The sequence below is a fragment of the Ursus arctos genome, unplaced genomic scaffold (genome assembly GCF_023065955.2).
Source record: "Ursus arctos isolate Adak ecotype North America unplaced genomic scaffold, UrsArc2.0 scaffold_14, whole genome shotgun sequence".
NCBI lineage: Eukaryota > Metazoa > Chordata > Mammalia > Carnivora > Ursidae > Ursus > Ursus arctos.
In genome coordinates this window covers 61,331,992-61,349,066 of record NW_026622808.1, presented here as the reverse complement: position 1 = coordinate 61,349,066, position 17,075 = coordinate 61,331,992, and the positions used below count along the sequence as shown (strand labels likewise).

The following is a 17,075-nucleotide window of genomic DNA, read 5'->3' as shown; positions in this document are numbered from 1 at the left end:
TCTCACCTTCCCTTAATAAACTTTCATTTCACTTCACCCTATTGTCTGAGAGACTCATTCTTCAACTCCGTGAGACAAGAACCCTGCAACACTAATCTATGGAGAACAGAACTGGTGTGATGTGCTAATAAGAATCTGGTATTGTTGGGTGTTAGGTGACTCCCTCCGTATGATCTTACTTACGTTACTAACCTGATGGAGCAGGTATTCATCTCGTTCTCTACATGAGGAACTTGAGACCGAAAAAGTTATATCACATATCAAAAGTTTTACAGCATGAAAGTAATAGTGCCTGTTCCTCAAATCCCCACCCTCCTGACGTCAGAGTGCTTGCTTATCTCTGTGCCCCACCACGCCTCCTACAGGTGCACCTGCACCTGGATCTTCCTTTGAAGACCAGGTTCTACAGTCCTCAGACAAGAGAAAAATGTAGACATTTAAAATTACCCTTAAAAATTTCTTAAGCATGTATACTTCCAAGAAATTCCAATAAAGCAATTTTTTCTTTTCTTTTTTTTTATGTTTCTGAATTAGAATATATGGCTGTTTCTTTGAATATTAGAGGAAGCAGTTGGATTATTTTAGAGATTGTGGCATATGAAGATGTATCTCTGTCTACTGAAGTCAAGCTTGGGGTAGCAAGATGCTATTATTATGAGGTCACAGAAGTGAAAACAGCTGAAGAAGCAATACAATCATGCTTCCCACCTCAAGTTTTCTCTAAGTAATGTACACACTGGTGAGTAAAGGTCTTGCATGCCATTTAATTGCAATATTCCCTCCTTTTTTTTTTTCTTCTTTAGGGGTGGACCAGGGATGTTTTCACTTATAGTAATTATAGTAATTGCACAAATGCTATGGATTCAATGAAATTTTTTATAAGTATATAAGTATACTTACGTAAGTATATAAGTTTATAATGAATAACATAATACTTGTAGGAAAAGAACCAATCTGTGAGGTATTACCTGAACCCTCAATGTTTTCTTGCAATTCTGCACCCGGCTTTTTAGTTACTCTTGTCCCCAAATTCAAAGACTCTCCGACTGAAGAATCTTATCCGAAATGGCTGCCAACGATACAATCTTTATTTCTGCGCTGGGTCGTTTCAATGTATGTTTAACTAAAATTATGAGTTGGGAGTTTATACCATACTGCAAGGGCTTTTCCTTTCTGCAGTGTCATTATACAGCAGACTCTGATATTATATCTTAAGTTTTCACCAAGTGACACCAGGAATAAACAACCATATGAAACTCACCACTGACCTGTCTATAAAATATAGTCTTTTATAAAAGATCCAAAGCAAACATCTGTCTTGTTCCTGTCCTTTACTGAACAATCAACATGATTTTGACCTTATGGACACTGTAAATTTTGTAACAAAACGGGTACTGCTCTTTGCTTCATCCAGTAAAAAGATCGGCATTAAATTTGAGACCCACTTGCAGCAATTACATAGAATAAGATGGTATCTGAACTGTATCTCTGAGCTTTATCTTACTATTTTACCCATATTTTCTCTTTATCGTTTCTATTGGCTTTTATGCTCATATTTTAGCTATTGCTCTAAATTGGCTTCTAGTGTTTGGGTCAAAGCAAGAGTCAAAGAAACAAAGAAAGAAATAAAAATGCAGTTATCAAAACTTTGATAAGGTATTTCTTTGGAGATTCACAAAGGCAATTATTAATGACTGTTATAAATCATAGCATGCATGACACAAGCCCAGATTTAAGTTTTCTTTCCTAATCAGAGAATTTCTGGCTGAATTATACTAAGTATGTTTCCCCTAGAAACACAGTGACTGGGACGGTAGTAGTGACTGAGACAGACATGATCTACTCTTAGAGTCCAGGGGACAAGGCAGAAAACATCAACAACAACAAATTATACTAGCATGTGACAAGTGCTGTGGGAGAAGACACTAAAAATACAAGTCCAAGTGAATAGACCCCAGGAAGTCTGGAGTACATTAATATAAACCTAGAAATAGCATTTAGGATGAGACCTGTCAATAATCAAGAGTTATCTAGTCAAAGGTATGAGGAGCAAGAATATTTCAGTCAGATGGAAAAGTATAAAAATGACCCAGCTCTCAAGTGAATTATTCAAATTAGAGCTAATGATAAGGGATGGAGTTAAAATCACAGGATTTATGCAAGCCCTGGCCCCCTTCTTTCAGTAGCCACGTGCAGATATGCCATCTCTACACTAACACGTTACATGTCTAGGTTTATCTGTAGTCTGACAGTCAAGTATTCAAAACCGTGTCTTCAGGATTTATGACATCGTTCCTCATGAGAAGGATCTTTCTTTGTGTGTTTGCCTTAATGGTCAGCTAACTATTCCAGTCAATAACAATTTAAATTAGATGAAATTCTTACAACCCAAACTGAGGACCTAACTTTAGCATGAAGAACTTCACAGGAATATCCAAGCATGTGTTTTTTAAATACATGTTTACTGTATCCAATATTTCCATATGGGGGAAGCCTCAATATTTATTGCCAGAATTCCTAAGTGTGAAGATTTTATCTCATTTTTCAAAATCTGCCCGATGGAAACCAGCTGGCCAAACATTTGAACTCATTACTTCCATTTTGAGCTAACGAAACATGAAAGAATCTACTACAAGTACTACTTAATTGAACTGTCTTTGTCAAAGTTAAGTTCCAAAGACTATTTTTCTAAATGCAGTCTACTGTCTAGATAAGTTATTTAGCTTCGTTTTGGGTAAGTCATTCAGAGTTGTCACTGTCATTTCTCTTCAAAGCAAAGAGCCCCCATGACTAGGGTCTCATAATTCTAAAGAAATTTGGGCATTTTGGAGAAGGGCAGAGAGGAAGGGCGTGGATACTTAGCAGCACCGCCTCCGGTTTCTGTATGCAGGCTGCAATCCACACTGTTATTCATTACACAGAAGATACCAAATTTAGTGCATAATCTCTTATCCCTTTCTGCTACTAATACTTTAAAGGACTCCAGTTTCACACTTTTGAAAATATTCTCTTCCAAAATGGCAAAGTGTTATAAGTGAAGGCTTTACCAATTTACTTAACAGGCAGTAGGAGAATGTGAGAGTAGGGCCATGGTGATTACCTACAGCGTTGGTTTAGCGAAGATTGGAAAGGACACTACAAGCCACAGATGTGTGAAGAGGGTCATCTTGACCATTGCAATCTCTTCCTACCTGCCTCTTTGGAAATCTGCGTGAAGGATTCCACACCTTTCTCTCCATAACTCCCTTCAGATGCGAGGGTAGACACGTAATTCCAGCCTAGGGCCTTTACAATGTCCACCATAGCCTGAGCTTGGAAGGAGTCAGGTGGGACCACACGAGAGAAGAAGTCGTAGCGCCGGTCATCACTTAACTCGGGTGCCGTTGATGCATAACTGATCTGGGGGATCTGGAAAGAAAGGAAAGCACCACATGAGAGAGCACACTACCAGGATGTGAGAGATCCATTTACACTTAGGATAATTCACTCAAAATACAGGGCTTGAGCTCCAAAGAGGATGTGTGTTTTAGCAAACAACACCCTGCAACCGTAAACCAACTCAACACAACCAACTACTTTCAGACAACACAAAAGGGTGTACCTTTGTGTCTTGGCCTTTTGTTTCCTCCTCAGAGGGAATGAGGATGGCACGGGACTCACATGAGTCATGGTGGTTAGGAGAAAAGAATTAGTAAACATTCTGACGAACACTTAGAATCATGCTTTACTTCTTTTTTTTTTTTTTTAAAGTTTTATTTATGTATTTATTTGAGACAGAGAGCGCAAGCAGGAGTGGGAGGGAAGGGCAGAGGGAGAGGGAAAAGCAGGCTCCCTATTCACCAAGAGCAAGTCAAGTGGCTTGATCCCGGGACTCCCAGGGATCATGACCTGAGCCGAAGGTAGATGCTTAACCAACTGAGCCACCCAGGCGCCTCCATGCTTTACTTCTTAAAAACTATTAGAAACCACCACCACCACCACCACCAAAACACAACTGCCTAACTGGAGTTTGTACAGAGATTGGTTTAGTTGACACAGCTCATGAATATTGGCGGATGTCATTAGACATCTAACATTGTTTGAGTACTGATCATCTGTGAGGAAAGATCTAAGCAGGCTGCATGCATTATTTCATGTATTCTTCACAAGAATATTATGAAGTAGCTAAGTAACACCCTTAGAACCAGGCCAGGGGGTTCCTAGCCACCAGGCCTTCACTTCAGTAGTCCCTGTACTTTGGGGGGCCTTCCTCAAAATTCCCTAAGCTCCTCTTTGGGTGGTGATAGAGGTCTGGCAGTCCTGCCTGCATGGAGCCCACATGAGTGTCTGATTCCCCATTTTTCCTTTTAGACAATGCTCCAGTCCTCTACCCTGCACAGGATTAACCAGATGTCCCAAGGAGCTCTAGAACTTACACCTATGAGGATCATCCTAAGGCCCAATAGCAGGCCCCTGGTTCCAGGAGGGTAGCCTAACATGCAGATCGCTCCCATTACCTGTATAGTACTGGTTTCCTAAGACCGCATGAGCTTAGGCTACCTAAGAAGGCCTGACATACTGATTTTAGCTCAAGTTATGTATACATAAAGAAGCCCTACAAAAAAAATGTTTGCTTGGGATTCCAAATACCCAAGAGGAAACCCTGAAGCGGCCATCAGTTAGGACCCTGCCTTAGGTCCTAACTTCAGGACCTCTACACTAGTTACGATTACAATGCACCGTCCCCTTGTTCTTCTCACACTAGCACGCAAGAGACTATGATTGGTACCATTAATCTGCCTGTAAGAACGAGCAACTTCACAAAAGTCTGCTTGCGCACTTTCCCAGGACTTACCATTGCTTTACCATATGGATGTCTCAAGTATCTAAAGGCCAGTTTTGATCTCTGCTCGAGCCAAGCCCAACACTCAACTCTGCTCCAAAGACGCTAAAGCTACACTCAAGTTGATTCTCTGAGCCCTGAAAAATTCTGCTCAATGTTGATCTGTTCCTCTCCTTCCAGTGCAGTTTGCCTAAAGTAAACCTGTTTACTGTTGTTTAAAGCTGGTTACCACCTCTGTAAAGCTCATTTCTCTACCAACCTTTCTAGGTCAACATTACTCGGAAGTCAGATGGCCCTGACGAGAGATTACCCACACTGCAGCCCGTCCTTGATGCACTTTTTCTCCTTGACCATTGGGGGCACTGTCACTGATTCAAAGCCCAAAAAGGAGTGTGAGAAAGTCTGTTGATGAGAAGTTCCTTGTGATAGGGGTAGTGAGGTGTAGCGGAAGTAAAATGGGATTTAGTATTGACAAGATCTGGAATCAAAGCCTGATGTTTCTCTTCGAGTGTTTACTCTGGTGAAGTTATTTTATCTTAGTGAGGTACCATTACTAAAAGGTTGCTTTGAGGGATAAGAAAATGATTACGCTTTGCTCAGTGTAATGCTGGGACAGACTGATTCACACATGGGGGTAATGATAATCGAAGCAGAGAACAGTGTGTGTTTCCTTACTTAAGTTTACCCATTCCTCATATCTGACCTCCCAAGTACTCTGTGACACATTTTCACAAACATTCCCCTTATTATCCTAAGGGAAGAACATATTTTTTTAAGTATTTCTGGCATTACTGCTTTAGAAATAATGCACATTATTTATCCAACTCTTTCTTACAGCCTGTTATGTTCTAAAAGTTTCCCATGCCTGAATTTATCTAACCATCAGTAAACATTCTTATTATTACCTCATTTTACATAAGCAGAAATTGAGAGTTAAAAAGAGACTGTGACCTTGCCTCAAGTCACAAAGTTGTAAGATAGAGAGCAGTACTCACACCTGAAAATGCCCAGTGCGAACTTCTGAACTCTCAACTATGATACTTTGCTGAATTGCTGGTAAAACATTTTAATAAGAAGAATAAAACGAGGAAGAGAAGTAGATTACTGGAGTCCACAGCACTGACTACAGAACTACTAAAAGTTTTTTAGTGATCATTCTTAGACTGTTACTCAAACATTTTATGTAAACGCCTTGTTGAAGCTTATACAAATGCCTTAGTAGAATGAGCTCCCTACATTTCATTTATCGTTCCAAAGTTATAAATTTTAGGTAAGGAAATATCAATTGAATAAAGACTTGGGGCAGAAAAAAAAGGAAGGGATTAAAGGGAGGGATGAAGAGTGAGGGAGAGAGCTGGGGAGTGGGGAGAGAAAGAGACTTTTTCATATAAGAAATAAAAAGGAAAGAAGCCAAGCATGTCAATACATTTCCATCAATTTCGACTTGTGGGAATGTAAAAGCTTCATGCTGTTGCACAGACGCCTTTGCTGCCAAAATCGCTTTCTACCTGTGAGACGGTGCTAATGAAGATACATCCAGCCCTCTACTGAATTTGCATTTATGTAGCTGCTGCAAAATATCAGAATTGCAAAGCGCTCCCAGTGCAAGTGCATCACTAAACTGTGCCCCAGATTTAGTGATGAAAATCCTGGTGGAACAGATTTCTTCCCTCACTACCATGCACCATTTCAAAGTGGTCACTACCTGGGGTCTATCTCTTTATTATAAATAGGACGTATCTCCCGGTTTAAGACTTCCATGCACACATCTTATACACAGTGTACTTACTTCTGCATTATGCATATGTTAGAATAAGGAATGAAAGAACAAACAGATTTCATTTCTGTGATAAAAATATAGCTTCATAAGGACATGCCTCCCGGCAGTAAGAGATGAGAGACTACAAGAATTTATGTAATCTATGGAGTATGATGCTACTTACTTAAGTATTAAGTTGCATATTTAGTTACTTGTTTTCAAAATAGTGTTTAAGCACACCAAGTCTTTATTTTGAAGTGTATGTTATAACTGGTACCTGTAACTGGCCAAATTACTTTTAGTCTAATCTCTGGTGATTGACCTCTACACTCTCTTTGATACCTTAGCAATACTTTCTCTTCCTGCTACTGAAACCCTCCCTTCTTGCCAGTCCTCTAGAGAAATGCAGAATTGATCTTTTGATGAAGAAAATTTAGTGTAATAATACTTTGGCTATAGAAAAGTAGACATTCCATCTCTCTTTGAGACTTCCTTTCTCTGATTTAAAAAACAAACAAAAAAAAAAACCCTAAAGCAATTTTTTAAAAGATTTATTTGAGAGAGAGAGCTCAAGGAGGGGTGGGCAGGGCAGAGGGAGAAGGACAAGCACACTCCCCACTGAGCAGGGAGCCCAGACCTGGACACTGGGCTCAATCCCAGGACCCGGGGATCAAGACCTGAGCCAAAGGCAGATGCTTAACCGATAGAGCCACCCACGTGCCCCAAGCACTTTGAATCTTTATCATAGGACTAAATTTTCATTTTATTTTATTATATTCTGCTCTTCATAAAAATGTGCCTATCACATAAACATGGTTTTTGTTAATGATGAGTCCCAAATACGATTGAGGACATTTATAACCCATTGTAATTGTTTAGAATGAATTTGTACTTTTTCTTAGAAATGTATATTGTTTGTGAAAAATAGAGAAACAAAAAGAAAATAACTATAATGCCTTCATCTCTGTTAACATTTTGTCTCTTTATCATTTTTTCTTTGTGCATGCGGGTAGGCACATATATATTATAAACTATGAAAATGTGAGTCTTAATCTCTTCTTCCCCCTACCCCCACCCCCGGCTTTTCATTTCTCTTTCTCTCTCTTTTTGGTTGTACACTATGCTCAGCTAAACCTAACCTAAACCTAATGCTCATTGTTAAATGTTTAAACATTTTGTAAGTTTTTGCTACTACAAAAAGAAGAATCCTCAAAGTTAATTCTGTGTAGATATCCATGGGTATTTTCTTAGAATATTGTTCAAGGCCCTATCCCCACCAATGTGACAGAAATATTTGAGGCTTACATTTAAATATTTCCCTATATGGGAATTATTTGGGGTTATTATAGAAGGTAGACCAGCAATCTATAGTGACTTCTCTCAAATGGTTAACTACCTGCCCCAGCATCATGTATTAAATAGTTAATCATGCTTTATTGATGAGAAAGACCATATCTTCTCACATATTAAATTCTTAAATATCCTTGGATCTTTGGGTGTATTCTCTACTATTTCACTTCTCTATCTTTCAAGTCTTGGGACAGTGTTTTACTATTTTAGTTCTTATAAGTGTAGAGGATTTAGGGCTCTATTAGTTGGAATGTATCCTCTCTTCATAGTTGTTCTTTTAAAAATTACCACAGGTAATCATTCACTTTTAATTTTCTGCTGAAATTTTAGCATAATATTTCAAGTTCATAATAAAGTTCCATTATGATTTGATGAGAATTACATTATATTTATAAATTAATTTGGGAAGAATTGATACATTTGTAATATTTTATTTTCCCCTGTGGGAAAATAACTATTTTCATCCTTTCTATTGTTCATTCTTTTCTCTTAGTAAAATTTTATGACTGTCTCCATGTAGGCCTTGCACACTGTTAATTTTATTTCTAGATAATTGGTATTAACTTTATTTCTAGATAATTGTTATTTTTATTGCATTATGAATGATATAACATTTTCATTTTGTTTTCTATTTATTTGTGGTATATAGGAATCTATTAATTTTGTATATTTACTTTGTGGCTTACACCCTTGTTAAAATTCTTATTAGTTTTAATAGGTTTCAGTTTATTTCCTTGGGATTTCTAGGTAAGGAAGTCATATTATAAAATTCATTTAGTTTTATTTTCTAATTACATCAGCTAGAATATCCAGGAAAACAAAGAGATAGTGGTGAAAACAGCTTTCTTTTTCTCACATTTCTCAACAGTGAGTTTTTAAAGTCAACTAGCATTTATTTTTATTTCTTATCTTGAAAAATGTATAGTCAAATGAAGAATTAAGACTATCAGTTAAAATCTTATTTTGCAAACAAAACAAAACAGCTTTTAGCTAGAACTCCTAGTACTCTAAGTGTCTTCAAAGAGTTGAAAAAGAATCCCTCCCCACCAAGTCTCTTTTTAAAAAGAAAATCTCAGTTTCTCTAATTATTTCTCCCAAGGTATGAATCAGGTGACAATAAGCACAATGGAAACTAGTTTCGAGTAATCAAGTTTTTGAGCAGTTCTCACTGCTGAAGATTGTCATTTGAAAGCTATGTAGAAGCCAACTGCCTTGACCCTTTTTAAACATTGAAAAGCAAACAGAATAAACACAGCAATAAAATCATCATTCTTCAAGTTATCGGATGCGACATTTCTCAAACCCATATATTACCCTTAAAATAGAAAAGAGAACAACAACCACCAAACAAAATCCCAATTCACTCTGGTCTTACTTTAACCTTTAAAATATGTATGCACATTTACGATCCTAAGAATTCCTATAAATCTAAGAGAAGTAAGACCAGGGGGAAACTAATTTCAAGAATTTTCAAGAATAATTAAAATGGCATTTGACTAACTTATATCCTCTTCATCTTCTAAAAACATTCAAGTTCTTAATATTTGTATCTCACCAATACAGAGACTGTGGTAACTGATTCGTTTGGTGGACTGAAGGAGTAATCGAGTTAATTCACATCCATTTCCTGGCACTCACAATCACAAGGAGGCCCACAAGGCTCTCTCTTAATCTCCAGTGCTCTCCCTAGAAAGCAGAAGTTCATGGGAAGGTCAACTGATGAGTTCTGAAACATTGTGTTTTCCTTTGGAAACAAGTGTCACAACTTTCAGTAGACTGTTAGTTACCTGTGTAATTATCTGTTTATCCTTCTCTCCTTTCCTGGAAAAAACTTACCCCCATGGAGAGCAAGGACCTTGTTCATCATTTTATTGCCACAGGATAGCACTGTGAATGAATAAGCCAGCAAATGAATGACTAGCATAATCCTAGGAGAACAGAATCTGTCAACTACTTGGTTGGTGTGGTCCGAGGGACCCACAGGATTTGGGAGTTATCCCAGCCCTCGGTGGACCTGTGACTGGCAGCTTTAGGCATGAAAGCAAAAGCCTTCTTTTGCCCTTTCCCCCCACCTCCCTTGTCACACTATTCCCTAGAATTTCCTTCCTCATCATTGGAATGTAGGACAAGCTGACATTGGTTGGGGGTTCCAAGGTAAAGGGAACCTAGGGAGTCATCTAGACTGTTCATTCTGTTTTTTCTCTTAGACCTAAGATTTGATAACTCTGGGCACCTCCAGGCAGTGCCCAGAGTTCACTCTAACTCTGCAAAATATACTTAAATTTATCATTTTAAATAGGGTCATCCTGCCCTGCTGTCTCCTTAGCTTTTCTCCCTTCCCCAACCAGGCTTGGATGTCAGATGCAAGAAGCAATTAGTGTTTGGCATCCCGGGTCCTTGGTTCTAGTTAAATGCCTTTACTTTACGTTAACATTGCCATTATCAAACCAAAATGGGTGTAAAAGAAGGAATATATTAAATCTAGAGAAAATAATTCTGTCATGTCTAATAGAAAATCAAATGTGTGTGATGCACTTTCACTTTTCCAGTGTTGACAAGATTGAACTCTACTAAATTTAATTTTATCCCATAATTACTACAAAGTCAAACACTTCTAGGCAAAGGGATCTCTTGGGCTTGGAATCAACACCACTTTAAGCCTCACCTTAGTGTCCAAATCTGCCAAAATAACTGAAGACCCAAGTCCAGATTTGGACTAGATTACTTTAATATAAATACTTTAAATCCAAATTGTTAACCACTACTCCAACATAAACTTGATACTCTTCAAAATAAATTCCTAAACATTTACTAAAATGAAAGAGCCATTTTACTTATTCAGAAAAAATGAAAGACCAGAAATTGGTTCAATGCATTTGAACTTCTTCTTTATATTAGAAGGACAGTGCCTGTGACAAGGTCAGTTACCTGGGAACTTCTTATTTTTGTAAAAGTGAATGAGGTTTATGGTTCCATGTTCCTGGGAAATCTTCACAGCAAGAAAAGGAAATACAAAATGTACTAATGCTTGTTCCAGAGGGCAGTTTCCACAAAACTTGTAAAAGGCAATTTTTGAAAGTATCATGTGCAATTAAGATAATGCTTCAGTGTACCTGTTGAGATATTAATGAACTCCCAGTGGGGAATTATTAAGTTCACGGTTAGCAGTAATTTCACTCTTAGTTCTTATTAAGCTTTATTGATATGGATCCGAAAAAAAGGGAAAATGAATGAATAACCCTTTCAGGTTCATTCTTTGAAACATCATTCCTTCAATGTATACTTTTCTCTTAATATTATCTCAGCTCATATTAGGATGGTTGGACTTCAATACTGATTTTGGGTAGTATTTATTTACTTCAAAGTACTTAGTAATGATTAATAACTTTCAATTTGTCTAAAACCTGGAGTTTCACTCAACTTTAAATTACTCACGACAGAGATTATCAAGTATTTCAACTGTTTTTCCTTCATCTTTCATGTCTTTAATTACATAACACCAAACACCTTCAACGGCTGCGAGTGGTAATAACCATCTTGAGAACCAAGTAGTTCTACGTGTGGATTGCAAATCAAATTTGTATAATATGTGTTTCAAAAAATTCATCTCCTATTGATTGTATTGCTATTCCTTTATTAAATCTCTCTATATACGGGGCTTTAGAATGTGTGATACTTTATATATATAACCTCATGAATTTTGGCAACAACCTTTAATAGATAAAATATTACTGTCATGAATTTTCTTTTTTTTTTGCCTTCTTCTCTTCAAGTTTCTAGAGTTGATGGACTGTATTTCAGAATCCAGATGTTGGCACATGTGGCCAAACAGAACACAGGATTCCTGTAGCCACAAAGTTGACTCAAAGGGAACAACATGACCTGATCTAGACCAACGTGAATAAGTGAGATGCAATATGAAGGCAAAGTGGGGCAACTTAATATTTTACACCTCTAATAATTGGCAAATGTTAGGAATGGTTAGGAGATGATGTCCTTGGAACTTCTCTATGTCATTTAGAACATATCTACCCACTGCATTTTATTTTTTTTTAAAGATTTTATTTATTTATTTGACAGAGATAGAGACAGCCAGTGAGAGAGGGAACACAAGCAGGGGGAGTGGGAGAGGAAGAAGCAGGCTCATAGCAGAAGAGCCCGATGTGGGGCTCGATCCCATAACGCAGGGATCACGCCCTGAGCCGAAGGCAGACGCTTAACCGCTGTGCCACCCAGGCGCCCCTACCCACTGCATTTTAAATTCAGGTTTCAGAATAATCTTCATTTTTAAAAATTTTATTGTATTTTTCCAATATTTTATTTAAATTCAATCAATTAACATATAATATATTATTGGTTTCAGAGGGAGAGGTCAGTGATTCATCAGTCTTACATAGTACCCAGTACTCATTACATCACGTGCCCTCCTTAATGTCCAGCACCCAGTTACCCTATTTCCCCACCCTACCTCCCCTCCAGCAACCCTCAGTTTATTTCCTGTGATCAAGAGTCTCTTATGGTTTGTCTCCCTCTCTGATTTCATCTTGTTTTATTTTTTCCTCTCTTTCCCTATAGATCCTCTGCCTTGTTTCTTAAATTCCACATATGAATGAGATCATATGATAATTGTCTTTCTCTGATTGACTTATTTTGCTTAGTGTAATACCCTCTAGTTCCATCCACGTCGTTGCAAAAAGATTTCATTTTTTTGATGGCTGCATAATATTACATTGGGTATATGTATGTGTGTGTGTGTACGTATATATATATATATATATATATATATATATATATATATATATATAAAGAAGATATATATATATCTTCTTTATCCATTCATCTGTCGATGGACATCTGGGCTCTTTCCATAGTTTGGCTCTTGTGGACATCGCTACTATAAACTTTGGGGTACAGGTATCATAATATTCAAACTATCTTGGCACAAGCTCCTCCAGCATTCAGGATTTTTGTAAAGCAGCTCATGCTCTTTTTCCTTCAAACTTTTAACTTTGGACCAAGCTGATCTACACTTTCAAAGAACTCAGTGATTGGTTCTATGATGGGCTTTCATTTTTTAAAAATATAAATCTAGAAAATGTTTATTGGTTTAGTAATTCCTAATTCTTCTCCACTCTGATCTTCAGGAGTCACCCATCTACCTCCCCAGCCATGTTCTAAGTGGGAAACCCTGTTTTATGTAGAAAGTAGGGGAGGAATAGGATCTAGATTGGAGCCTCTCCTTATTTTTCTACCTACTTGTATTCACTTCCTTCACTGCACTGCCTTGGATATGTACAAGGGCGACAAGGGGGTGATGTTTTCTTAAGGGTCCTAAGACCATCATAATTTTGTCTAAGTCACATTCTTGACATATTGATTCCAATAAATCGGTGTATAAAGTGCCAGGGGGTGGGGCGGGGAAGAACATGTCTATCCACATTTCTTATGAACCATAAAAATTCAAGAGGGGACACCTGGGTGGCCCAGTCAGCTAAGCATCCAGCTCTTGATTTTGGCTCAGGTCATGATTTCAGGGTCATGAAATCGAGCTCCACATCGGGCTCCAGGCTCAGTGGGGAGTCTGCTTGAGATTCTCTTGCTCCCTCTCTAAAATAAATAAATAAATCTTAAAAAAAAAAATCAAGAGAAAGCTGGGACTTTTTGATGGTTAATAGCAGCCAAAATAGCAATAACACATGTAATTCCCATCAAGCTAGACCAGCTCTCCAGGGTTATTTTTCTATCTATAAAATGGGGTTAATCATATGAGCCCAAGCTACATCACAGGGTAAAGGTGAAATATGTACAAAACAAAACTTTTAAATGTCATACTTGGCATACAATGTTGTTTTGTCTGGCGGTATTTACTTAAAGAAGCACCCTACTTAAAAGTGTGTCTGGGGATATATGTGTATGTAGTACACACAGGCTCTCTGAGGACTTCTGTAGATTAGAGAAATATCTCCACCCATATCTTCATAGCATTCAGTGACAAAGTTAATGGAAACTCCCTGCTACCCCTAACATGGCACCACGGAAGTCCTCAGCATATGATTTCCCAGAGAAATAGAAGAAAATGGGGGGTGAGTTTTATAACCTTTCAGGGTTCTTCCTGATTCTACACATCTATGAGTTACCTCTGGCCAGTATTCCTGCAAACAACCATATATTAAGAACAAAACAAAAAGTAACCAGAGTATTACGTTAACATTTCCCATATTTATTCGATATGACCCTACATCTCTTTCAGGCCATGGGGGTGAATCCCACGCCTAGAGTTTGGTTTACCAAACACCAAAGGCTGACTTTTGAGGTATTCCACTAGCAGTATAAATGTCAAGCATCTGTGGAACAGGGCTCCTTGACCTTGCTGCTACTGCCTTCTGGGATCAGATAACTCTCTGTTGTGGTGGGGGAGGGACTGTCCTGTGCAGTATAGGATGGTTACTAGCATCCCTGACCTCTGTTACTAGATGCCAATAGTACAACCTGTAGTTGTCACAGTCAAAAATGACTGCAGACAATGCAAAATATCCGTGTGTGTGTGTGTGTGTGTGTGTGTGTGTGTGTGTGTGTATTTGGGGGTAGGGGGCGGAAAAGGGGGTGCAAAACTGCTTCAGTTGAACCAGTTGAGGTTTGTCTGTAGAAAAGGACAATTGCAGTCATAACACTGTGCTCACAAAATAAAAATAAAGAGATATTTTTAATGTCTTGTAAACTCAGCTTTACATATTTTCCCTTCTACTTGCCAATCTTTTCCAAATGTCAAAGCTCTGCTCGTTTCCCTGTCACCTTCAATTATCTGGTCTCTCAAAAGAATGCACGGAGACAAGTAACCAAAATGCTCAGTCCTTCACATGGACACAGCTGGGAACTTCTTAAAGTGAAGAAGAAAATAAAATGAAATCCAAACTTACGTTCTCTCTGAGAACCACTGCCACCTTTATAATTATGTTCTAGTCCAATAAAATGGAGTATTGAAAATGGAGTACTACAGCTAATTGACTATTGTAGTAAACTATGTGCCACAGCCTATGTGAATTTCAGTTTTCAAAAAGTTAGGGCACAGTAAAGTGCACTAAACAGAAAGGCTCCTGAACATGATGCAATCTTTGCTTAATGATTCAGGAGCCCCCTTCAGGGTCTGGCAGGGCTGTCGGCACATTAATTCTCATGTATAAGACTACAGATGCAGATGTTCCAGAAGGTGAAGTTAAACCTGTGCTGATCCTTTGATTCCCTGAAAGAGGCTTACTTGCCAAAAAGTCCTTATTTACTTTTTCCCTTCTACAAGGGAGGGAAAGCTGTGCTGTTTATTTTAGCTTTTATATGGCTTATATATACTGAAAGGTCACTGAGGAGAAGGCAACTATTTAAATTGGAAATTTGGAGAAGATATGACCAAGATGTGTTGTTTAAGCTAATTGGAGGACAGGAGGCAGATATCCCCCAGCAAAGGAACAAAAGAAAGCCTTTCCTGGAAAAAACATTGGTGAAAACAATGCATAGAGGAAGACATGGGGCTTTTGGAAGAAAGCAGAGGAACTTGTATAGCTTGAGGGTAGAATCCATAATTCCACTTGCTTTACTGCTGGAGAGAGGATAGGGCGAAATGATGAAACAAAATGAATACCTATCTGAATTTATTGTGTTTCTCCTGTTATAATATTAACTCTTACACACTAATAAAATGCACAGAACCTTTCTGACATCCATTATTGCCCTCTTGGAAGAATAGTAAGTTGATACGAAAGGAGAAATGCCAAGAGTTACCAAGTCCCAGGTACCTGCTGTGTCATAATTGAGACTTTCTTTTCATCAACAATGACTCAGAGAAAGTGTCACTGATCCTTCAACAAGGTCTCTGGGACAAAAGTTTTTCATGGTTTCACCTGGCACCTGAAAAGGGCTATTCCCTGTTGTTCAGGGAAATGAGGAATTTGGTCACTTTGTTAATAGGTATCTCTCCTGCCTATAGATCTCGAGGGCTGGAAGAAGCAGCAAAGCTGAGCATTTGTCTATTTTTTTTCTTTCCAGTCCTTCTACCTAGTACCTGGATGGTCATGTTGGAAAAGAAAAGGGAAAACAAATGGTAAAGGTTTTGGAAGGGTAAAGTCTCAGCCAGAGGTCCAAACTGTTGCTGAAGTTCATCCAAGGTTAGTAGATCTTGATATAATTATAAACTATCTGAATTTACATTAAACATAACTGTAAACTGTAAGTGAGTGGAGCTTGTACTGGTTTCTGCACTCATATCTTTCATTGATCACTCCAGACATCTCCCTCTGGAAAGAAAATTACTGCATCCATCTCTATGTTAGCTTCAGTTTGGGGACCTGGAACCAGGACATTATTTCTCGGTTAAGCGTATGTGTGATAAAATACCCCCTGTAAAATTCCCAACATATTTTGCAAGCTGAGATAGCCTAGTAAGTTTTCTTCATTGCACATTGCTGGAAATATTGATTTGTTCTAGAATTTACCATTTTTAATATTCCTTCCCTATATCCTGCAACTTCTGCTATCACATCACCTGCCACCATATCATCATCCAATTACCATGATTGCATATTTTTTTACATGTAATTATATTTTAGGTTGACTGCTTCCTGTGGAGATTGAGGGAGAGAGAGAGAATATCACCAATGGCAGCACCACAGCTGGATTTTAACGAGGTTGCTTTAGGAAAGATTTTGAGATGGATCTGCTAATCCCCTCCATAATGCATGGATTCCTATTAGAGGCAAGTGTTGGCTGGACGTGGGCATCATATCCTCTTCCCGATCTTGTCCTTTAGATGCCAGGTACAAATTGCCAAGGATATGATGCTAGTACTAATGGAGTCAGATATCTACTTCTTAAAAAAAAAATGATACTCAGGCAATGTAATTTATGAAAAGTCACCTTGTCACAGTGTTACTGAGAAATTATTAGAATCACGCCTTTTGACTAGTTCCTGCAGTGATGTTTCAAAAATCCATACTGTTCTAAGTGTTCAGTCCCTCTGTATATCACATTTCAAAATTAGAAAGACTCATTTTGGCTTTTATGCAATACCAATTATGAACTGGTTTGGTTTCAAAAATAGAAAACTCAAAATAACAGTTACTCAAAAACATGTTTCTTTCTCTCTCATATAAAATA

General features: G+C 38.0%; 1 protein-coding gene across 3 annotated transcripts in view; it reads right to left on the bottom strand.

The window, feature by feature from the left end:
• GRM7 (glutamate metabotropic receptor 7) overlaps positions 1–17,075 on the bottom strand; it is an 852,405-nt gene that overhangs the window by 568,715 nt on the left and 266,615 nt on the right. For all 3 annotated transcript variants that reach the window (XR_007191722.2, XM_057311893.1, XM_044385029.3), the window contains exon 2: positions 3,192–3,408. Coding sequence is in view for 2 of the 3 variants with exons in the window: in XM_057311893.1 (XP_057167876.1) it covers positions 3,192–3,408 (217 nt within the window). In the remaining variant the exon portion in view is untranslated. The remainder of the gene's footprint in view (positions 1–3,191; positions 3,409–17,075) is intronic.